This window comes from Geospiza fortis, unplaced genomic scaffold, assembly GCF_000277835.1.
Source record: "Geospiza fortis unplaced genomic scaffold, GeoFor_1.0 scaffold386, whole genome shotgun sequence".
NCBI classification, from domain to species: domain Eukaryota; kingdom Metazoa; phylum Chordata; class Aves; order Passeriformes; family Thraupidae; genus Geospiza; species Geospiza fortis.
The window spans coordinates 95,574-120,343 of record NW_005054735.1 but is presented as its reverse complement, the minus strand read 5'-3'; the positions used below and the strand labels follow the sequence as shown (position 1 = coordinate 120,343).

At 37.5% G+C, this 24,770-nt stretch overlaps 1 protein-coding gene across 1 annotated transcript in view; it reads right to left on the bottom strand.

Moving 5' to 3' along the window:
• Positions 1-8,558: 8,558 nt before the first annotated feature.
• LOC102032749 (interleukin-1 receptor accessory protein-like 1) overlaps positions 8,559-24,770 on the bottom strand; it is a 27,858-nt gene continuing 11,646 nt past the window's right edge. Inside the window, exons 4-6 of the mRNA XM_005431023.3 lie at positions 21,706-21,849; positions 12,029-12,199; positions 8,559-10,722 (exon numbers count right to left, since the gene is read on the bottom strand). Coding sequence (XP_005431080.2) covers positions 10,004-10,722; positions 12,029-12,199; positions 21,706-21,849 — 1,034 coding nt within the window. The 3' untranslated portion in view covers positions 8,559-10,003. The remainder of the gene's footprint in view (positions 10,723-12,028; positions 12,200-21,705; positions 21,850-24,770) is intronic.

Here is a 24,770-nt window from a genome sequence, read left to right as displayed (position 1 = left end):
CTTTTCCCCCCCTCTATGTGTTATTTTTGTTTGTATATATGTGTGGAAAAGTTAAGGCAAGTGCAATCAAAGTTACAAAAATCAATGTTTCTATTGCTAACATGTGCAGCATTCATATTTAGTGAGTGATGTCTTTTCTCCTGTAAGAATAAAATTGATGAAAATACAAAATGTTTAATATGTTACAGCTATTACAATAAGGTCTTCATTTATTTTATACCAGGCTCAGTGAATTTCCAAGAGCAAAAGTTAGGATAACATAAACCATGTTCTTTTTAAAGTAACATACACTGAAACCAGGTAAGATTTTGATCATGACTCTCTTGCTTCTCAGCCATAAGTATAGTATTACTACAAAAATGCAGTTCCTTTTAGCTATGACCCATCTAATTTTTTTTAAAAAATAAATATAAGTAAATCTCTTTAGGTAAAATCTTTAATATACAGTAGGCATAAATATAGGTTGACCTATTTCTACTTAACTTTAGTGCTTATATTTTAACATTAATGATTTTGAACAAAGTGTATAAAGGAAGAGACATATTTTCCAATTTATAGTCATACCTGTAGCCTTAAAGAAAACCTTGAAAATAATGCATACGTTAATTTATGGTTTGTATGGCAGTAGTTATGGACATTTAGAAAAGGCAATGATGCTAAAACTTCAATTAAATTGTAAAATAGACAGAAATTCATGTTCACAAATACTGGGCCTGATTCTGCTCTTTATTTTTGCACCATTTATACAGACCTACAGTTAATTCTGCTGACTCCAGTAGAAGTATTTTTTTTTTACTTTAATCAACTAGAAAGAGAATTAAGATAAAAGGTGCCAAAGCCTAGCATGGCACTTCCTTGCTCCGTTCCATCAATGCAAAATTAAAGATGGTAAGTAGACATTTATCTCTTCAACGTATGTGCATATATTCAACAGGAGCTACAAAGCAATTCCACTCTGCTCGTTTCTCAGATTATGGAAGTCCAGCTGAGAGCTTTATTAACAAAGTGCTTTATCAAGATGCTTATCCAGGTGATAATTTGAACAGTGGGCTCTGAAGAAGGGAATATCATTTCTTGAGTTGTGTTGTGCATTCTGCTTGTGGACAGTCAGCTCCTTCTGAGATGAGTAAAGGAACTAAATAAAATTAAAGAAACTAAATCCCCTAGACAAATTGCTTCATTTATATTACTTTTGCAGCTTTTTTTATGAAAGAGTAGGTGATGAAATATTTCTTCTAGTATTTGAAATAGACATATGTTCTTTCTGTTAAAGATCTTTTTGGTCATTTTGTTTACTTGTCATCTGAAGAAGGTGCAGAACACACAATATGCCAATAAAAAGATTTACTTATGAAATGCTGCATATGCTTAATTTTATATATTATCAAAGGTTTCATGGCACTAGTAACTGCACAGAATTTAATAATGTCCTTTTCTTGTAAAATTCAGAGGTGGCTCAAAACTTCCATGAGTGACAGCAGGGGATATTTAGATGCGTTGTTGGGAGATAATCCCTTTTACTCTAAAAGCTAAGATTAGTATTCTGTCTTTTAGCATACTCCACTCACTACTTGTTGCTGCTTCACCACTGCCCAGCACTGGGCAGCTGCTTTCTTTAACTTTATTAGCATGCTGAACAAGTATTAACAAATCTTCAAACCTTTATAATGAAGCTGTCACAAATTATTTATGAGTTTTCTGAATAATATAGAAATATCTTAAGTCATATTTTTACAGGACATGTAAAATAAATTATAGCAAATTACCTAGAGCAGAAGAACCATAAGAGTTACAGGAAGAAGGGGCAGATAGCTGTGTTCTAGTAAAGTATTTGAAATAACCAATGATAATTTTGTAAGTTCTTATAGATTCACCTTGACTTTGAAATATTTTATTTTATTTTATTTTTCAAGACTTTGGAGAGCCTTAGAAAGCCAACAGGTAGCAATCAGAAGGCTGGAAAAACCTCAGCTTTTCAAAGGAAGCTCATTTCTCAGTGAGCAGAGGGAATCAGACTCACTGTGCCTGAGACTCCAGGTATAACAGCACCTGAAAGTACAATTTTCCCTTAAAATACCTATTTGTTGGATTGGCTATGAAGTGGAGAACTGACTGAAGTGGGAGCTAAGGAAATCCAGCAGCTTTTTGAACAGTTGCCATGTGCACATTTGTGCTGAAAGTCTCCTGACTTTCAGGCTTGTTTATGACTGTTTTACTCCAGTTCTCTGGACTTCCACTCCATTCTTTCTAATAAACTCACGTAGTGCAATGGTATCTCAGTCCTGATGTCTCCTTATGAAAACAAATCCGAACAAAGCAAAGCAAGTCCAAGCAAACAAAAACACAATTCAAGGAGCTACAAGGAATGAGAACATTCTTGCAAATTATATGCATGTGCATCTCGGTCTCTGTCCAACTTCTTGTGCTCCAGATTGCTGTCTGAGGGGATCTTAAAAGTTGTATATCTGGTAAGGTGTCCAGGATGACTAAAAGGGAATTTTTCTTCAACATTCCCTAAAGAACATCTTGGCAAGTGTCATTTCAAGCAGATAGCATCTTTGCTGCTGCTTCTCACTCTTCAAACAACTAAAAACCTTTTTAAAAATGTAGGAATAGTATTTGCTATGTGGTACTGACAGTTATTCACAAGCTCTTTTGTTTAGAAGAGTGAAGAGGTAATCGGAGAAAATAAGAGATGAACTGTACTGACAGCATTATTTACAATAGGAAATTTGGCAGATATTCAGGTAGGTTCTACTAACTAGGAAAAAAAAATCCTACATCTAACAAGGTTATATAAATGGCTTCAGATAGCAAACAGTTGGTGAAGGAAGTATCCTCTAACTTTGGGTTTCCAGGCAAGAGATATCTGTAATTTCCTGTGGCAGCAGGACTAGATGAATGCTAGTTATGTTAACCTACCTGGTCATGACATGACCAAGAAAAATCTTCCCTGTACCTCTCCCACCCCATGTCACCCCAGCAATGTATCTGTGTCACAGTATCCCTAGCAATGCCTTGGTTACAAGTTTGTCATCTCCTTGCACCACATGGGAAATGCCTTCCTATGAAAAAAACAGATTTTTGGGACTTCCTTGCCTTTTTTTGAGTGCTACTTATTTTATTTCATTGTACAGTTCTATGATTAAATGGTTACAATACCTATGTACAGGAATAAAATTGCATAAAGTGCTTTCTGTGATGTAAGTAAGATTTGAGAGTGATTATTGCAACAATTTTGTCCCAGATATCTGCACAGTTTGCAGATTCATGTGTTTTGCTGAGGTAGGCATAGGTTAGTGGTGTCAGAGAAGGAGCCTGGTGTCACTGAACTATTTTGCTAAGACAGATGGAGAGACAGTTGTGTCACTGTTCTCCTCACTGCTTTGTATTTACATAATTGTTCCATATGAAGTTGCCTGGGTGTTAGGATGACAAATGTACAGCGTTCTAATGTGATGCTGAAGGTAAACATATAATAGTAATTGTTTAAGTTTTCTGCTGAAACATTCCTAAGAACTCAATTAGGGCTGCAGTGAGCTGTTCACCACCTCTTGTATGTCTGTAAATTCATTGCCACTTGTGTTTTAAATTTACAATGAATACTGGGATTTCCTAAACAAATCTCTCTATGATTTACCTGTCATGCAAAGAATGGAGAGAAAATTTGGAAAAGACTATTACTTAACTTCCTACAAAACATCAGGAGAAAACCTTCTCTTGAAAAAGAGTCCTATAAACCCAGGTTAAAAAAAGATTAAGTAATTGCATTGCTAATTTGCTTTTCTTTCTTTATGTTTGTTTTTCAAGTGTGTGTGTGCAGACTGCAGCTTAATGGAATATCTTGAGCCCATAACTGACATTTTGAAGATTTTTTAACTCAGAGAAGATCAGAATAGTATCAGGATGTTGCTTCACATGAGCTTTCTATGTGGATGTGAAAAATGGTATACTGAGAACAAAAAATACAGCCTTTTTTCAGCTCAAAGTTTTACTCCTGTAAGTCTCAGGAAAGAAGACATCTACTCACCCTAAACACCTCTGCAAAGAGTTTTTGTGTGGACCCCAACCTGAGGCCTTTCAGCAAGCTTTGAGTGCTTGCACTTCAGTCTGCAAGGTAAACAGATATGAGAGGAGGGGATGGGACAGGATAGGATGGGAGGGATAGGATGGGGTGGAAATTCCTGCAAGGATGCTCAGGTGTGGTGTTACCTGACTGAGATGGCAATTTCCTGTAGCTGCCATTTAGTGCATTGCACACTAACCAAGCAAGCTGACCTCTTCCTATGCTCGGTGCTGGTGTTTACTTCAAACATGGAGCAAATGGGAAATATTGCCAGCTGTTCCTGCTCTTCCAGCTGCTTTGCCCCAGGGTATCTGTCCCTCAACATCTGATAGTTCTCATGTTTATTTTCACTAACATCAGTAGCAACTTGCTGCCCACATTCCCTGTGTGTTGCCTACAGCAGATAGGACAGTGGTGATACCTTGAGGTTCCTTCTGCACCCACCTGACACAGGAGCAGCTAAACATGAGGCCAGAGGGGCCTGTGCTCTCCTCCTCCATGCACAGGAACACACTTTCCCCTCTGTGGAGCTTCTCAGTTGTAGTTATGTGCTGCAGCTGCCTGCTCCGGCTTGCACTTTATCTGTCACAAAATGAGTTTGAGAGTATGGGCTCAGTAGGTATTAATTGATCCTGGATGACTTTCTATTTTTGAGGAGGGCAGAGGGAGAGCTAGTATTTGATTAACAGAGAAAGAGAAGGTTAAAAACTAGATCTATTTTATTTTTTCATAATTTGTCTCTTCCTTTTGACATGTTCTGATGGTTAAGAGAAGTCTTTATAAAAGATATCAATAACTCCCTCAAATTCTTAGCTCTCACATTTTGCTTCAAATAATTTTCCTTATACTAGTGATCAAGAAAAATGTTTGTATTCTGTATAACCTCAATACTAGATAAACTATTTTATTTAACATTTACATCCTAGAGAATCATGAAACTCTTAGTCCCTCCAAATAACAATATTTGAATTGACTATTGAATGTTTCTGAAATTATGTTTTTTAAGGTATTAGCTATTTAATGTTAAGAATGCTGATAAGCTTTTGGGATGAGTCTGGTTGTAATTACAGGTTGAATATGTCCCTTTAAAAAGCCTCAATAAAAATATACTCAGTTTTCAGTAAGCTGAACAGCTTGAGAATTGACATGTTTTCCACATAAGGTATCAGACCTGCCTTTGTAATTTCTTCTCTAACTACTTCATGACCCTATGGATTCTAAACATACACCAGAGCTTATTAGTCCAGAGCAAAAGTCAAACTTTGTTATAATCAGAATTTTAAAAAAACCATAGAAAAACTCTTAATAGCTGAAACATTTTTATAATTTTCACTCCCCAGGGCAACAACTCTAAATTTTGGAACATCAAGTCAAGGCTCTTTGGTGAAGTGTGATGCTGCCAATGTCTTCTTGGAGGATAGGGACAGAGTCAATGGAAAATGGCCCTGCAGAATTACATCACAAACAACAGCTCAGTATCCATGCTAAATTCAGTGAATCTGAAATTAAAGACACAATGGTGTTCTTCAACCTCCACTCAGTGGGCTATTTAGGAGGTGAAGAGATGTGCTTATGCAAAAGAAAAAAAAGGCAAGGGAGCTTGCAACCCTCATAATACAACGAAACATTCTTATGAGGTTGCTTACATTTTTTCTGTTGCCAGCCACTTTAACACATTTCTCAACTGGGTTAGAAAATGTGTCCTAATAACAGCAAACTAGATAGGGGGTGGGAGTGAAGGAATATAGTTATTCTAGTTAATAAACTAAGTCTGTTACAGAGATTTTTTTTTTAGTGCTGACAGATTTTTGCCTTCTTCTTTATAACAACAATATAAGACAAACAAAAATCTCTCTGTGCTGGACTATCAACAAGTACAAAATCATTCGGAAGTGTATTAGACATACAGGGACATATTTGTGTTGCTGATCTGTCTGGATGGCCTCCAAAAAAGCCAATTGCTTGATGTAGGTCAGCCAGAGTACAGAGCTTTGCATGACAAAAGAAACCACAACACAGTCAAAAAGCAAGTGGGTATGTTGCCCTTTATTCTCCATTGACCATAGTTCTATTTTTGAGCTTACTTTACTACTGTGGTTTTTCCTCCTTCTTTGGATTTTAATTAAATTCTCCTTAGGCTTACTGGCTTGACATTTTCTTCCTTTCTTTTTCTTTTTTTTTTTTTGTGTAAAAATTAAGGAATCCTTTTTACTAGGCCACTTTTCCCAAATCTCACTGCTCTATCTATAATTTAAATGAGTCATTAATGCACAATATCCAAATAAAACTTTGTGAATTTGGATTAGGTGGGTATAACAAGCTTTCTGACTATTATGGAACTGATTATCACCCATTATGTAAAATACACATGGTTTTCACAGCTGTGCAGAAATAGAAAAATCTTAGTTTGCGTCTAAGCCTAACAGTATTGAACTCTGAAACAGATCATATTGAAAGTGTTTGATGTTGGCTGCCAGGTGAGAACTGGGTCCCCACTAAAATCCAGAAGGTATTTTGCTGATCCTTTCCTTGCAGCCAAGATTTCAGCTTGTCACAGACTGCAAATATGAATTCCTTTTCTCTTCTTTGTTTTTCCAATTTTCTTCTCCCACACAAATCAATCCTGCACTCATTCAGTTTTATTAGATTTACTCTCAAATCATAATGCTGTAACTGAGAACAGAATCAGACCCAGCAATGCATTTTGCCTTCAAAATAATTAGCTGCATTCTATACAGTCTCCTATTTCTTTCCAGCTATATATGCTCTCTGGAGACCCCATGTACTGAATTTACACAAGCTGTATAACAAGAGTCCTTTTATAACATGGACTACCATGATTGGAGAGAGCCTCATAAAGACAGAGCACCACACTTGGATAATTCACGTGCATAGAATCCACACACAGACCCAAAGTTATTGACCAGGCAGAGTAAGTTTTTCTGATCATCACACTGTGCCTTTTTTAAAATAAAGTGCTATTTGCTTATGGCTAAACCTTATATGTGGCTATTGCATGCACATTTCAAGCTGCATTGTCAAAAACCAAAACACCTTCACCAAAAATGATGGAGCCTAAGCACTAGGGCAATGACAATTTTTGTTGGTTTTGGTTTGTTTGCTTGTTTGTTCGTTTCCATTTTATTTTGCATTCCAACAGAATTTTTGTCAAACATAGAGCATGTGAACACACAACACTTTCCTTCACTGTTCCCCACACAGAGCTGTTCACAGAAGAGGAATACTAAGGAGGGATGTTTCTAAAGCCACAGACAACTTCTCCACTTATTTCAGGTTTTGTGGTTTGTTTCTCTTTTTTTGTTTGTTTGTTTTTCTTATATTTAATATTATGACAAAACATTATAAGAAAATCTTCCTTTAAGTAGTGTGAATATCAAATAGTATTTGTCAATCCCTGAATCATGCTATTCAAAGTGCTTAAATCTACACTAAAAATAGAACAGAAAAGTACTTCCCATGTGGCTAAGGAAAGACCTACCCATTGTCAAATAATTACATCCTACATTTATTCCACATCCCAGTCTTTACACCAGGGCATGTAAAGGGGAAAAGAATAATGCATTGCTTTCAGAGGATCCCGGGGTATTTGGGACTGTTGTGATTTAAGTCCAGAAGGAAATTAAGCACCACACTGCCACTCACTCATCCCCTCCCCTTCTCCCCTCCTTAGCCCAGTGAAAACCAGGACAGGTATCCAAATGAATGAAGGAAAATGCCATCAGTGCCTGACAGGTGTCTGTAAGAGCAAATAAATAATAGCTTTCTTAAAGCAAACGTGCAAAGTCCTCTTAAAATTTTATGTGACCTGGCAGCCTAATTTCCATTTTGTGGATGTTTGGCACATGTCCAGAGACACTATAATAAAGAACGGGTTGTAGAAAAGGACTTGAGCTTAATCTCAGAGAAATAAACATTTTAAGCAAATAAAAGTGTACACCTCAAAGGTCTATTAGCTTATGCAGATACTGAGATTTTTTGACTTTCACAACAGAAGCACAGTCATTTCCTCCCACACTGTGAGTTCTGGATTGCTCCCACAAATATCCCCCAAACTACCCCTTCTCCACTCACTTCTCATTAAGACCAAAATATTATAAACTCTACTTTTCTTGTTGTGAAAATCATGATGAGCAAACCCCACAACATCCATTATATTGGCCGATATCATTCAGCTGCCATAAAAACACCTAAAGCTAATTCAGTACATAAATAGACTCTAAGGCCTGTTTGCCAGGACACCAGTTACACTTCTGCCAGGGTAAATCAAACCCATGGCTCTAGGACAGTGTGCTGCAACCAGTAACTCTACTCCAGCTCCTCTGCTTCTGCCAGCAGGGACTGGCAGAGAGCTTGGCCTGAATTTGATGCAGAGCTGCACCACTCCTCTCTCCTTCTAAAACCAGAAAGGACTTTCTGTTATTTAAAACATTAGTATGAGCAAGGTGCTTATTTAATTTGTCTCAAAGATGTCTGGATGTAAACACAGTGATGGGCTTTTATTCTTGCCTGTCAGTCATGGTACATGCATTATTTGCAACTCCTCAAAGATGGAATCATACATAAAAATAAAACTAATTTATTTATTCATTAAAGTGAATAAATTGTTTTTAATACTTCCAGGTCTGATTTAAATATTAATTTTGTATAAATAAAGTTTATTCTGAAAACAGTTATATTTCTGGTAATCACGTCATTTTTTTCTGCCTGAGTTCTTACTGAAATCATGTTGAAATTAATAAAGTTTTATTTATCGTTACAAGCTAAAACCAAATGAAAGAAGATTTCTTAATCTTGAATATATAATTTTAAAGCAAATACAATTTTTGGAACATTAAAATACAAGGGACTCTGAAATCCACAGGAAAATAATGTTTTGCTCTTACTTTTTTTTTGAAAATAACACTTTCTATAATACAAAGTGACAAACCATCTACAATACTGTCTTTTTTATTCCCCTTTGGTTTGGAAGTCATCACTGTACATATCAGCAGGACTCTGCACTTCAGTGTCTATTGCCTCACTTGTCTTACTTGCCTGACATTTGCAAATGTTATTTGCAAGATTTTGAAAGTTGAGAAAGGAAAAAAAAATAAAGAGTGCTTAAAAAATAAAATCCACAACCACATTAATACTTTTCCAGGACGTGTTAAAAATAGGGTTGCTTTTATATTTATAAAAGGGATACAACCAACTCATTCTTAAAATAAGAATTAAGAAAGAAACCAAACCCAAGAAAGCAAAAACCAAACCGGCTATAGTTTCTACACGCTCTAGTGACTACTGTGAAGCAACCGATACAGATTGGGTATTTTCTCTTGTTTGACAGGTATCTACCAAGTTACATGTTAGATGGTCAGACTGTAGTGTTACCCCAAATAGGGGTCTTTATAAGGGCAGGGAAGGAGCAGTGCACATTACGGGAGTAGAAATGAAACTGGAGCTCTCAGTGAGCATTGGGGTCCTTCTAAGAACAAAAACTCTCCAAAAGAGGCGAGCTGCAGCAGGCATGGCTAGGCAGGCCAACAAAATGGATGGTGCTTCTGATATCAACATAGCTTTGTCCAAGCATTCCCAAGAGAGGTTATAAACAAACAAACAAAAAGTCTAAAACTATACTAATGAAGCAAAAAAGTTTCCTATCTATACAGCAGTCTCTTCATTTAAAAAAAATGTAAATATACAAATTCCAATGACATATAAAACAAAGTCAAAAATGTGAATGGGAAGAGACATGGGTAAAACAGGAAGACTGATGCTACAAAGAAATTGCAAAAACATATGTACAAGACCCTGTTTTTCCTCGTTTGTTATCGATTGTAATGCATGTTTAACAGCAGCAGTCGAGGATGTAGTTCCAGGCACCAGACTGCAGACTCTGCTCCTACTCAAGGGGGTTGACAGCCCCTTGCATGTCGGTCACCAAATGACACTGGATATACTGGTCTCCCGTGGCAGGAGGGGCAGTATGGCACTGTTTGTGTGAGCCTCTTCGGGGTTCTGCTCCCTGTTAGTTTTTGTCTGCGGCCGCTGCCCGTTTATAAGTGTCATGGGGATGTTGCAGTAGGTGTGCTGGTTACCTATTGAGGTAAGAGGCAGGGTGCCAGCAGGAGGTACATCGTACTCATAGCTCCGGTAATAGTGTTTCTGGCGCATCTGTGAATGATATGTGTTATGAAAGGTGGAGCGCAGGTCTGGATGGGCAGTGGCAAGAGCAGTGGAGGTGGCAGCAGCCATGGAAATTGCGGAGACTGTCTGCAGTTCCCCAAAGGGCCCCTGCTCACTGACATCTAAAACCTGCTCGTTTGTCATGGGTTCAATCCTCTTAAAAGGCATTTCGTACTGTAAACGTTTCCAGAACTTGGAATTCAACTTGTTGCATTTTGGTCCGTGCCATTTAATGACAGTGAGGAGCTTGATGGTATGTTTTAGGGCCTCAACCTCCTGGTAGTTCATAACTCCTCGTAGTTCACTGCATTCAATCAGTATCACTTTGATTTCTCCCGTGACTAACATATTTCGAAGCCTTGTTTCCAGTTCAAAGATGCTCCAACCTCTTCTTACCACGTAACTTGGAGTCATGACGATGATCAGTCGCTTGCTTTGGTCTACACATCTTGCCACGTCTTCAATGTAGGCTACAAAACAAAACAATTGCTCAAAAAGCAATCTAACAAAACAGTCTGCTCTCATAAACTGGTGAGAAAGAACAGAGGCAAATCCCTGCTCCCTGAAGATCTCACTGAAATATGCAAAAAAATAATTTATAAATGTGCCAAGCTGGCCTGGTAGAACATGATCTTGAGCAACCTGCTCTAAATGGACCTGCTTGAGCAGGGAGGTTGGAAAAGATGACCTCCACAGGCCCCTTCCAACCTCAACCATCCTGTGATCCTGCAAAACATCTATTCCCACATGTGCTATGGATTGTGAGTGTTTCTTCATGAGCTGTGGCTTTGTATCATCTATATTGCCATAGGAACAAATATGTCCATTATGATTTTTACCTTTAAAAAGGCAAAGTCGCCCAGTTAAACAGAGCAGCAGCCATGTGCTTCAGGACTTTGGTCTCAAACCCAAGTGATACTCTTAAGTTTTTTTGTAGGCTTAGATTCTGTTTTTCCTTCATGCCCCTGCCACACACATTCATAAAAACTGTTAACTGCTGTAAATTAGTGTTTAGTTGGCTGTAGATTTAAAAAATATCCATTGGATTGTTTGATGTTCTATGTTGTTTGTCTACACCTAGTATCCTTTCTTTTATCTTTCATTAAAGTTACTGAACTTAGTCACTGTCTATATGGTTACACTGAAGTCATGAAGAATATTACAACAACTAACAAAATATTACTGCACTTATGTTGGAATATGTGAGAGGAACATGAAAAAAGATCTACTTGTAGCAGCTGGAATCAATTCTAGTATTCAGTCTCTGAGAATGATCAAGTACATCCACTACACAATTGGCTACAGTGGACACTGACAGAATTCACTACTTTTTTTCTGGTGTAGAAGTTATCACTCAACCATTGCCTTAGTCCAAACACAGCTTTTTCCTTCTTGTATGAACTTCTGTAATACTAAGAATCATGGATATCTTTCCAAACAAAATCTTAGGAACTGAAAACAAAGAACTTGGTATTCATTCCTAGATATGCAAGTTCTCAAAAAATCTGAAAAAATGTTAGTGTCTTTCATTTCTTTTACTTATGCATCCCCTTTCTGCACTGTTTTACCTTCAATCAAAACAATACAATTACTAAATAATAATCCTCTTATCTGGGAAATGCACATTAATGTTTGGTGGCTTATTCTCACCAGTCTCAAAGACATGGGAGAAAAGATGACATTCTGAAGGAGCAGGTATAGAAACAAGACTAAAACAATCACTGCAATCATTCATTTCCTCCTTCAATTTCACATAAGAATAAAGACATGACTTACTTCCTGTGGGAATCAAATCTCTGTCTGGTATGAACAACTTGTATCCATAATGCTTTTCCAGCATATCTGGTAGAATCTCAAGAGCAAATCTTTCTTCTTCTCCAGTTTCTTGATTCCACTGGTCAGGATCCACTTTGGTATAAGATAGATATGCATCATAGTCTTTGTTGTCTAAGGAAAGAGGGAAATTAAGTTAGTTTATTCCTCATTCTAGCCGTTTTCCCAGATATTTCCCCAAGTAATATTTCTGGGAGAATTTTCCAGGAAGAGGAAATGGTTTAGATAAAATGGCAAGCTTTCACCCAGTCTCCAGATATGCATCCATTCAGCTTTCCTGTTTCACCTGGTAGGGATAATCCTGAGTTACACAGAGGCAAGGAAGAAAGGCCCCATATCCATGGAGAGCAGTCAGTTTATGTAAGAATCTGGATGAAGGAATCCTTTCAACTGCAGTGTGACAGCTCATGAACACAAAAGTCAAAAGTCACTGAGAAGAATTTGCATTCTTCTCTAGCATAAAAGGAGAATGAAGAGCATGGAAATAACTAGGCTAATGTGTAAATGTCTCTGCTGCATAGTAAAAGCATTTCAGACTTGCTAGAATTTTACTATAAATTTAGGACCTGAGGCTGAGATGCCCTGAGTGTACATATAGCATTCCTTGTAGAACTCTTTAACTCTCCAGGTCTGAAATTATTGCCAAGCCTTAAATCCTTCTAGCATCAGCTCCTAATAATGCAGTTTAAATTTCTTTAATTCTATGCACTTAAATTTGCAAATTTAATGTTGCATTAATGTACATTTCATTACTTAACAGTATGTTACTTCAATATGAGAAATAGCCATGTCTGTGTTTTAAATGTGCTTGGTGTGCCTACTTGAAAGACTGAATCAAAAGAGCTGGCATTAATTTTCATTAGGAGGTCAATAATGCCAAGTGTTCTGGAACTAATTCAGTGGAATAAGAAGTCACGTTTTGACTTTTGTTGTGAAGAAAGCAGAGGAAAATCAATGACAAGAGTAATGAAATGTTAACATCCTTCTAACTCTCTTGACAACATTATGAACAGAATACCCGGAATATCAATTGCTTATAAAAGAGATCTGACTGAATATTCTAAACACTGTGTGTCATAAGTAATGTTATATTCAGTCAGTGCTGACTTCATTTATTTATTGAGTAGCTCCTTTCTTCATTTTACACCTTTTTGTAGTCTGGTAACATTATTTTGAAAAACCTGCCAGCTGTAGGGTGGATGGAAAGAGCGTAAATTAAATTAATGGAGCGGTGCTAATCTTGAACAGTCCTCTCTCCCTTCTGAGGAACCATGTACACTATACTAATTAATATTTGCAAATGACAGAACAACTGTGGTTGTACTGTTACTACTTTTAAACTTTCTAAACCCATGAAATGGTCATTCTGTGCTCATTCTGTGCCCTGCACATCTTTTGTGCGATATTATATATTGCATTGTTATAGGCATAGAAAAAAAAAACCAAACAAACCAAGTGAAAAAAAAAAACAACCAAAACAACAGCAAAAAAAGGAAACTAAGAAAAAGAGAAGCACTGCCTTTCATGGCTCACACTTTCCAGGATTTTTGGGATTTTTATTTATGAAAACATGTCCTTTAACAATAGAAAATCATCTCCTGTCTTTGAAAATGCCTTAAAATAAGACTGATTTGATCAAGTATGATATAGAAGGACATACACTACAGGTTTTTGTTTCTGCAGTTGGACAGTGATAACCCAGCAAAAGAGTTACCACTCAGTGAGGTCAACAAATATATGGGGAAATCATTACAACTGAAAAAATGCTGGTGCTGCAATGACATATTCTATTGTCACCCCATTAATGGTCATGACCATGGCACATGCTTGAGATGAGTGCTGCTCTGTTCAAAGTCCTTGAGTAAAGATGAGAATGCATCATTTTGCAAAGAGATAAATAATAAGAAATAAAGCAGAATTCAAGCTGTTTTAAAGGCTGAGTATTGCCTGCTAAGATACAAACACACATTCTTACTTGGAGGGGGTTATTTGTGCTGTGACATTGTTTTATTGCATATGCAAATATCGCACTTATGCATTTAGTCAAAGTACACATTTTTCATATCATGGAGGCTCCAGCGTCTCAGCATCTCCCCTAACTACAGCTGCATCATCTTGTATTGCAGGGAAGATATCTTTCCCTCCTAGTTTTTCCAGTATTTGTAGGGCAAAGAATGGTTGGGGTCTAGGGTATATGTGCAGAGATGTGTTCGGGCATCAGGCATGGGGAAGCTCTGGATTAGTTCATCACAATGAGGTCAAATGCAGCTTGTGCTCAAGGTGTGATGCATTCAGTCCACAAATGTTTCAGTCAGCCCCAAACCGCCAGTACTGCTAGATTCCAGGCAAAACAGACTGTGAGTTACAAACTGTCCTAGTGATACAACATTCTGCGGAGCTGAAAACGAGAAGTTTGTAAGTGAGCAATAGTCATGGAGCCTCACTCAGCCACAGGTTTAGATAGACCTTAGGGGTAAACACTGAGGGTCAAACCTCATCTTCATTAATAACACATGGAAAGATTACTTCACTTAGTGGCCCAGGTTTTTAGGCAAAGCACCTGTTGCCTCATTGGAACATGCATTCTTTAATCCTGCCCATTCCTTTTAATACTCATCTAAATGCAGAGTATCCTGTCATACTCCCTGTAACTTTCTACAATGTTAATCCAACAGAAGTGATATAAATTTTTAGGGGATGAAGCTATAAATGCTTCTTGTTATTCCAAGGATGTGCTCAGCAGCAGTCACTTAAAGGCTCAGTGTAAGCATAAAATGAAACCCAGACTCTATATGCATCTACTCTTTCACATGCAAATGAGATCTTTGGGTAAGTAAATTGCTATCAGACATCTAAGAACTCATCTGTATGCATGCTCTCTTAACAGCTACATATGAAGAAATGACAAGCTGGTGCCTACAGAAAGAAAGATAAAACTTCCTCTTGTACAGGGGCCACCAAGCACATTTAACATCAAATCTGCATTATAGATATATGTGTTTTCTAATGATTTCCATGTTGCACTGCAAGAAGTCAGCAGTTTGAGCCTTTGAGGGTTTATTAAACTTAAACATTTAAGATATTTCTGCAAATGGGGGACAGAAAAATCATAATGAAAAATTAAAAAAAAACCCAAAAACTTTCTAGAGTAATTTTTTTATCAGCCATTTTCAAGCCAGTGACAAATTCTGACTTTTAGCTGGCATTATAGATTTTAGCACATGACAGATTAAGAGATCAAAACAAGGAGAAATCCCACAATGTTGTATTTCATAATGAACCTTATTTCAATGAAGTTCTAAGACCTAGATGATGGAGTCAGCTCATGTGTCTGTGCATCCTGAACTCCTCAGAGCAGTTTGTAGTGCCTTCAGACACATTCAGTGCAGTGGAGGCAGCTGACCATGCACAGGATTTCAAGGGGAAACAGGAGATTGGATCCTTCCAAATGCTACAGGGAGCTGGAGTCAAACTGATATAGGAAACCTTTGTCTTAAAAAAACATGATCTGTTCAGGAAAGGTTACAAAGAACCTTTCAAAATTTCTCAGAGACAGTAGTTGCTTAAAAATTATGGCATTTCTTAATCTGTATTTGCTTCACTATTTTGGGGGCTACATTTAATATATACATTGGGATAGTGGTTATCCTTAACATAATGAAAAAAATGTCATTTAATGCTGAGTTGAATAAACCACTCAAATCCTAGGTCTTTCAAAATACTTCTACTTTTCTTCACACTATTTACTGTTGCTGATGTAACATTTTCTATTATTTTTAAATGTCAAGCCCTTTTAATGTTAATAAAAATTAAGAACTACCCGCACAATTTTTTCCATAGCATAGTATATTTTAAATGTAGCATTCCTTGTGATAGCTCATATTCTTGTGCAAGTGAGTGATGTTGAATTGTATGAGAATTGTATCTTTTTTTCTACTTTACATCTGAACTTTTTAACCTATAACAATCTCTTAGTTTGAAATACAAAGATGATCTTAATAATATTTTATTTTTAAATATATATATATAATAAATTACACATGCACTTTAAATTCTGTGAAATAGGAAGAGAGAAAAAATAAGGAATTTTCCTTTGAATTAGGACATTTCATGTACAGAATCTAGAAAATCCCATATTCAGTGGAGACATCAATTGAGTTTTTATTGTTTGAATTGCATTTCAGATGTAAATAAATAGCATAAACAAGAAGAGTTAAAAGAAACAGTTTTCCAACAATAAAATTGTAATTAAATAAGAGAAAAATCCCTTTTTGTAACCAGTAATGTTTAGAAAGAAGAGAACTGCATTTTTCTAAGGTGATTTTAATAGAATTTTAAATTGATATTCATAGAGCAGGACTTATCGTCACAATTTGCCAATAGCCAATAAGAATATATAAACGAGTGGTGAGACTGCTATTGCAAACTTATTTTGTGCATCCCCAGGGAAGATTCAGTAATTGCAAAGTCACTAACTTCAGCAGTAATTTCAGTCTAGCTATACCTGCATAGCATAATCATTAACACAAGTGCTTTGGTGGTGCTTAAACCAATGGTAAAAGTTATATTTGAAAGTTAATAACTTAGTCACACAGAAACCTGAAGAATCTTAAGGCACTGCCGTTCCTTGCTGCTTAAGAGTTTCACTGAGATGAACCCCAGGAAACCACCAAGAAGTATTTCTTATCTGCTCTTGTCCTGGACAGTTAATAAGACATTATCTGGGCATTCCCATAGGTTCATCCATGAACCCTGCTAGTCCCTGCAGCTAAGTAATAGCAAGGACAAAATCATGATTACATAAGGACTCCCAGGTGCAACAGGAACTACAAGGAAGAACCATTTTCATCAATCTCCTAATTTGAACATTGATCTGCTTTCCCTCAGCAAGAAGCAGAAATTCATCTCTCATGAAAGGGCAAACAGCCCAGCCAAGAAACATTACAGATATCATGTACCAAATCCAAACAAGATTTCCGGAACTGGGAGAGCTCAGCAGTGGCACGTTTTGATCTTATTAGGAGCACTTTGCTTTGTTTCTTTATTTCAGCAATGTGGTGGAAAACAAACAAACAAACAAATAAGTAGCCACTTTCCTTCTTCCAGAACTGAAACTCCCCAGGCCTGGGCCCAGTGGCCTTCCCTGTAACAGAGCTGCACCGAGGACATGGCTTCCTTCAATTCAACAAGGCACAGAGAGCTGAGCAGAAGACTGAGGACACCACAATGAGCTCCTGACCAATATTTTAGAAACAGCTGATGGAATCTAAAGACACCAAGGGTCATTATGAAGGTCATAATTTCAGCTCTCAAACAAGACTTTCACTTTCTAGCTATTAGTTGCCTACAGTCTTCTTTTTTTCTTGAGCCTAAAGCTTGACTTCTCATTACAGCACATTTAGTCAGGTTTTGTCTGCAATTACTACTTGGTTTTGCCAGCCTCCTAGTGTAAAATTTCCTCTTTGCTCTCTCTTTTTTTTTTTTTAAGATCGTGTTCATCTTTGCTTATTAATTCCTTGATAAAAAACTTTCACCGATTTAAAAGGTTAAAAATCTACCCAGGTAATGATAGCAGCAGATATCTGCAAACTGTTTCTATTAGCTGTACTATATGATCTTGCCTCTGAAACTAGAATCTAAAACATAAACACATGTAGAAGATTTTGAGTATGTTTGCCTATCTGACCATGTCCAATGGTTTTTAACTTGTAACCCACAGACTTCTGGATTTATCCACAATGTAAATTAAAACTGGCATGCAGTCATTCACATATGCACTGGAACCCCTCAGATCTTGAAATGGCAAACAAAAAAAGTCAAAACCAGCTGGTTTGGTCACTTTGAGCCTCCTGTCCACTCTGAGGCAGGATCATAACTGCACTACTGAGAGAAAATATTCTCCTCTCCACCCTCACTGGGGCTGATGTGGCTGTAATGCCTGGGGACTGCTCCTTGCACAATCTGATGAGCAGGAAAAGTAAAAGGAGAAAGTTGTCCCAGGTAAAATAATGGGAAAATTTCCACTGACTTTAGGGTGCCTAGAAGTCAGCTTATATTTAGATAAAAAGCAGATTTCTGTATAGTAGTAATATCTCTTCTAATACAATTAGCTTTTAAAGTCATAGAGTGCAAGCTAGAAAGAAGTCAGGGCATGTGCTGATCACTGGTACTTGTAAATAGCTATTTACATTTTCACTCTGTCAGTTAAAGTGCAATACTTCTTTTCATAAAGTCATTTAAAAACCGGGAACAACAGCAAGAGAAGGCCCTTGGAAAGTAAAAAATACAAGAAAAGCCACTGCTAAAAATCTACACAGAGAATGAACGTGGTATAAAATCTCTTTTGTTGGAGCTCAATGTGCAACAAAACAAAAGAAATCATCACTTCTAAAAGTGGCTTTCAATAATATCATTTTAGTCCCTAAAGTGTGCTTTATGGACAAGGCTTTTTAAAAGAAGCTTTTTAGTTTAAAGCTGCAAAGCTATAAAGGTTACCTGACATTTGACAAAGATTAGCCCTTAGAAGTTCCCAATGAAGTATCTGTTTCTGAAAATGTTGTTGTTTTCAGAACAGTCAGGACATTTCTTTGCAGGGCACTTCAAGCTATCATCTTCACTGTGTATGCAGAAAGACCGTAAACTGGATTTTTCCTCCTAAACAGATTTGGGAGTTTGTGGCCACCAAACCAGTAGTGGTGAGTTACAGCTCAGAGATGCAAGGTCATGGCAAACACCTGCAGGTAAAAAAGCTACTGCTTTGCCAAGGGTCAGAGTGTTTCTCTTGCCCCTGTGCTCCAGTGACTGGGGCAGCTGTCAGACGTCCACAGTGAGGTCCCTGACTGGACAGGGGCACTCTGTGCTCCTCTGCACTGAAGGACACATTGTGGTGTCCATGACCCCATCCCCTGGTGTGGAGCCAGCTCCCATGCAGTTGCAAAGCACTGGCATGGAGTGAGAGGAGAAGCAGCAATGTTACTGTATTCCAAATTAGTAGGAAAGGCAGGGAATCAACCATAAAAACATAAAAGGGGCTTCAATTCCCATTCTCAGGACTGAGTAGGAGTGTCTGCAGGAGAGAGAAAAACAGAAGGAGAGTCTTGTCCTTAGGCTGAGAAAAAACACTGGGAAATTGAACAGTGTAAGTTAGAGAAATGAGGAACTGACAGCTGCAGCCACTTCTTTAATCTGCAGTATCCCTACAGAAAGTAATAAATTGAGTTGCATTAGCTGTAAGGGTTAAATACTTTGTTTTCAAATACTTCTCACAATTTACCCATGCCTCCCACAAAAATGCGTATTTTAGTTAGCCTCAGAAAAACTGATGTGTCTAAGGCTTGGAAAGGAAAAAGGAATTGTGATGAGATTTGACATCCTGAAGGGCTTGTTCTCTGATCAGGGAAGAAATGAAGCATTGAATTTTAAAAGAGATTTTCAACTGAAAATTTTAATTGGACCTCACCTTTAAAGTGTTTCAAATCCTCTCTGGGTACAATACAGTGAATACAAAAAAAAGACTGTGATATTTTGATGTTTGCTTATCTCCATGCTGTCCTGAAGTATGACAGAACATGGTGTAAATTATGAATAGAACGTGGGCGCTCTGCTGCTGCACTGCAGGAGATGTGGTTAGAATAGGATTTTAGAGTTCAGCATTTTGTGTCTGTCAGTAACTAACTAAGCCCAAGGAAAGGATCTCGGTCTATGCCTGCAATTTATTTCTGCACAAGCCATGTCTTGGGCTTCTGTGGAACATTTTCTCTCCATCTTCCTTCTTTTGCATGAGTGGAAGTGAAAGAGACAGAGTGAAATGTGCAGCTGCAGTCACTTCATTAGCACAATGGGTTTTATCCATGTTGCCAGCATATTGAACATGGTAGAAGCTACATGTTTTCATTAGGAATTTGTAAGTAGTATTTTTCTTTTCATATTGCTGTGGTTAAGCAAGCTATCAGTGTTTACCCTGATCTTCTAAGGAAAATCCATGCTTGACCTTCTTTAACAATGACCTGTGCTCAGAAGGATAAACTGAATGGATATTGGTTTTCCTTCTTTTGAATCATAGTGTCTTTTAGAGGTAACTTTTTTTGATGTTTAATATCCATGATTCAAGTATTGCTGTTCCCAAGTGACCAATGTTTGGGATGGGACAAGAGAGAGAGGCAAGAGTATAACACCTGGCAGAGTAATTCCTCAAAGGAATTGGAATTATTTGAGAAAATGATAAATGACAACTATAAAAGCAAGAATTACTGATACTGAGAGAAAAAAATAAATTACATCTATCTAAACAGTTTTTAAGTGTCTATTTCTGTATATTCTAATATGACTTATTAAATTCACATAATTTATGGAAGTAAGCATGCACATTTAAACTGGCAGCTACTTTGTGGATAGGAGAGGATCCCAGATTCTGTAAAAAAAAGGTGTCTCTCAAAATCCTCCATGACTCACAGTCTCTCTGGGCCTCAGTTTCCTCCTCAGTAAAATAAATGGAATAACCTGACTTTTTTCCTCACTGAGCTGCTACATTAATGCACCTTTTTGTAAATCCCGTAGAAGGTTACAAAATGTTCTGATGTTCTTTGGCTTGTTGTTCTGAGCATTTTCTATTTTGAATCCTTGTTCATTTTTAGATGGGAGGCAGAAATGGGTCATTCCCTAGTGATTTTATTATGGAAGTCTTATATAAGGACCTGTAATTCTGCAACTGCTCTTTTCCTTATCAGTGACAGATTTAGCTATCACTTGTTTATCAGTACATATTTATTTTAATATATCACAGTGGCTTCTGCCTACAGGCTATTATCTTGACCTGTAAAAAAACCTTTTATTAGTATTTCTGTAGGAAAAAAAGGTCCTGTCACCAAAGACATAGTGGTAGCCCAAAACATCAGGAACTCTGACCCAAGAAACCAAATCTAATTAATCAGAGCCTGCAGCTCAACCTAGTTTGCTGTTCAACAACGATTTTGATTAGTAAGGCTAGAGGCAAAGATGACCTTTTTCCTTCAGTCCTTAGAAAGGTAAAGATGAAAATTTGTGTATATGCTTGACAGAGTCAGTGCAGATAATGTGGATTACTTTTGTTTAGGCTGGACGTCCTTGAATCACAGAACAACTTTAATGACCATTTGCAGCCTGCTCAGTGATTAAGTAAATGAACTCAAGCAAATGAACTACTGGGTACATTCCCAAACACTCAGTACAGTTTATTGAAACTGATCATTTTAAACAAGCAGTAAATTGAGATATACTTCAACCTCTACCTATTTGTTCAATACAATTAGGGAAAACACCCCCTTGCTCACAGAAAAGTAAAGCTGGCTTTTAGTACTGACAGGAAGTGAAAATCTTTAATGCACAGATGTTGGCAATTTACATTCAGTGTTGGGAATAAAAATCTAAAAGGCAAGGATGTCTTCTGGAGCTCCAGAGAGCAGCACATAACATCAGCTAAGCAGTGACTGTGATTATGTGCTGTATGAGGAATGTATATTCAAGTCAGCACCCAAAATTGCAGTTGTTAACACATCTTGAACTGAAATGAAATTTGGGCCTTGGTGGAGAGAAATAAAAGAGATATTCTTAGAAAGTAGGAATGTGCTGAGAATCTGCCTTACCTCCATCTAGTTCTTCAGCTCCAAAATGATTTCTGTAGAAGAGCATAATCTCTATCTTGTAACACTTGTAGATAGTCACTAAACAAACAAGCAGCAGCAGAATAGCACCAAGCCCACCAGCAAGCTCAACTGTGTACATCAGCTCTGCAAAGAATTACAAAATGCAGTAACAACCACATTCCAAACCACAGAAAGATTAGCAGCAGACCTTGCATTTCTGTTAAACATGAAAATAAAATAATGAATGATGGGTTATTTTATGTATTTATTTCATTATAAAGCCCTTGAATGAATACCTAATTGATGGGTTTTTTATTCTTCAATAAGCGTTTTTTTCCCTCTGATACACCATATGAATTACACACTTAAAAAATAAATTCTGCTGGGGATATGTGTATGTGTGTGTGTCTCTGTGTGTGTGGGTTTGTCTATGAGTATGTGCATATATGTGATATATTTTGTAATTCTCTTCCTTTTTTATTTCTGTAGATAGATCACAGTTTACCTAGATAAATGTTGCCATTTGACTTACAGTGAAAGCAAAGAAGAATGTTTCCTTCTTGAGGACTATAATGCAAAATCAGCTCTTCCCTTATTCCATATACAAAGAGAATGTGGGCAAACTGGACAAGATTAAGGATTTTATTATATTTTTTCTAAAATAAAAATCATTTAAAAACCTCACAGAACACTTGAGAGTGTGAAGACACATTATCCAAGGAACCCTACAACCTCACATCTCAGTTATATTTATGTTAATATTTTTATCAGTTTCTCAGAGGTCTGCATTTTATTCTCACTTTCCTCCCAGTGGACTTAACTGATGTGCAGACGAAGCAAACAGCCCGGTTTGTCTGTTGTGACATTCCCATTCAGACCCCCTGGTGTCTCTGCTGCATCTGCTCACAGGATGGATTGGAATCATCATCATGGAGCTCCGTTCCTGAGGACTGTTGTGGTCACCACAAATGCCCAGCACCAGCAGTGGAGCCACTTTTCAGACCAAAGGAAACATGCCACCATGGACTTTTGCCTCCCCCAGTTTGAAGGAAGCTCACAGGGCTTTGTTACTTTTCATTTGCTCATTGATTGAAAACTGGCAGTGTCAATAAGGGAGGGTAGGAGGAGAGTTTTTAACAATTTTGTAATCTGAAATCACTAGATGGCAAGTCCGAAGAGCTTCCATCCTTTTCCAAATCACTCAGTTTTGAGGAATGATAAAACACCAGATCTTGGAAATCTAAGGTACAGAGTTTGCTTCATAAAGGATCTGTGCTGGAACAAGTGTTATTTTCACAGTGTCCTCTTCAGGGGGGCAGCTTCTGTCTGAGTGAAGTAGTGTGGACCTGGAGTAACCTTTTCTGTGTCTCGTTGTGCAGATTTGATAAGCCAGCACAATACAATTCAATTAGAGAAATAAAAGATTAGAGGAAAAATTGAAAATTGCATTTATTGGACAGGATCTATTGAGAATCACACACCTTTTTTATATTACTATGAGGCAACTGTAAGAAGATTTCATTGCTCTCTAGAAGACACTAAAAGTGTAATAAAATAAAATAAAAAGGCATTTATATTCCATGTCATTTGTTCCAAAACTGTGCTGGAAACTCTTTTGTGTTAGATATTTTTAAGACTGGCATGGTTATTTCAAACTCCCAATACTTTTCTGGTCCAGAGAGGGAAATGTTATGAAAAACATTTGATAAAATATGGTTTGCATAGACAAGTAATGCAGTATTTTAGAATATAAATGGAAATGGAATTACTCTGCACTGGCTTACTATACCCTGTTTATCATTTTGTAATACAGGTAATGCAGCTGTTCAATGGTAACTAGAAGAAAGGCTTTAATATTTCCGGTTGCTAGGCACAAAGTACTCTATTTATATGCCTGCTGTTATGACTCACTAAAGGCAAAGAAAAACTTTACAACTGGAAAACAGAAGTTTTTTCTCAACTAATGATTTTTATATTAAATGGAAAGAAATAACTGCAGGTATTCATCTGTTTTCTGTCATTGTGCATGAAATCAGACTAATACACTCCATCACTTTTGCCATCAGAGTCCCCCTTAGTTATATGTTTCCCCATAAAGTAAGATTATGCCTTTATGTTCACTTCAGTAAAATCTATCTGAAAGCACATGAAAGTGTCCTTAATTAGGCCATCAAAGCAAACAACAAAATTCTCTAGTCGGCCTGAAACATATAAGCAATTACCTTTTCATGTGTTGCTGCTGAGCCATCGTGATGGTACACAGATAAAGCGGTTCTTTCTTAAACAGATTTGTTTGCAAAGGAAGTTTCATGGTCTATTGATCTAACAGAGCCAGCTTGTACTTTCCTCTGTGCTGGACAGCATCTATCAGCACATGTTTACTCTGTGTTTTGGGTGCAGTTTGTCCGGGTTCAGAGGCAGACAGGGGCAGTGATCAGCCCAGCAGATTGCTGCATCCTTACACCCAGCCCATGAGGTGCCTGAGCTCACGCCTAAGTGCTGGAAGTGGGAAGTGCTGGAAATGGGACAGACACATCCGTGCAGCACCATGGAAAGCAGAGGGATTGGCCTGGGCACAGTGTCACACCAGGTTTTGATTGTTTTCAGTTTGTTTTTCTGCAGGATGCTGAACTGTGTCCTAAAAGGCCACTGGCTGGCTCTGAGACACCTCAGGTGTTTTAGGAACAGTGTTACTCTGTGTTGAGCTGAACTGAAGGTGGGAGAAGCAGAAGGCTCAGTCCTACCTCTGCTGTTGGCCCCTCAAGTGACTGAAGCCATTTTACATTTCTGTGCCTCGCTTTTCCAAACGTGAACAGGGGAAGATGCTCTGGCTCCTCCCTAGCAGAGCTTACTCCTGAAAAATGCTCTGTGGGTGCCAAGGGTGTTGGTGATGTGTCTGTCAGCAGTTTCAACAATGATGTAGTGACTGTTAAGGTAAAGAGTAGCAGCAAGATTGTATCTCATGGCTACCTTCACAATAGCATTTTTTTCTGCTGCTTTTTTCTGCCTTTTACAGCATGATTAGAACACAGCTGCTGCAGCAGGCATTACACTCCTTTTGAAGT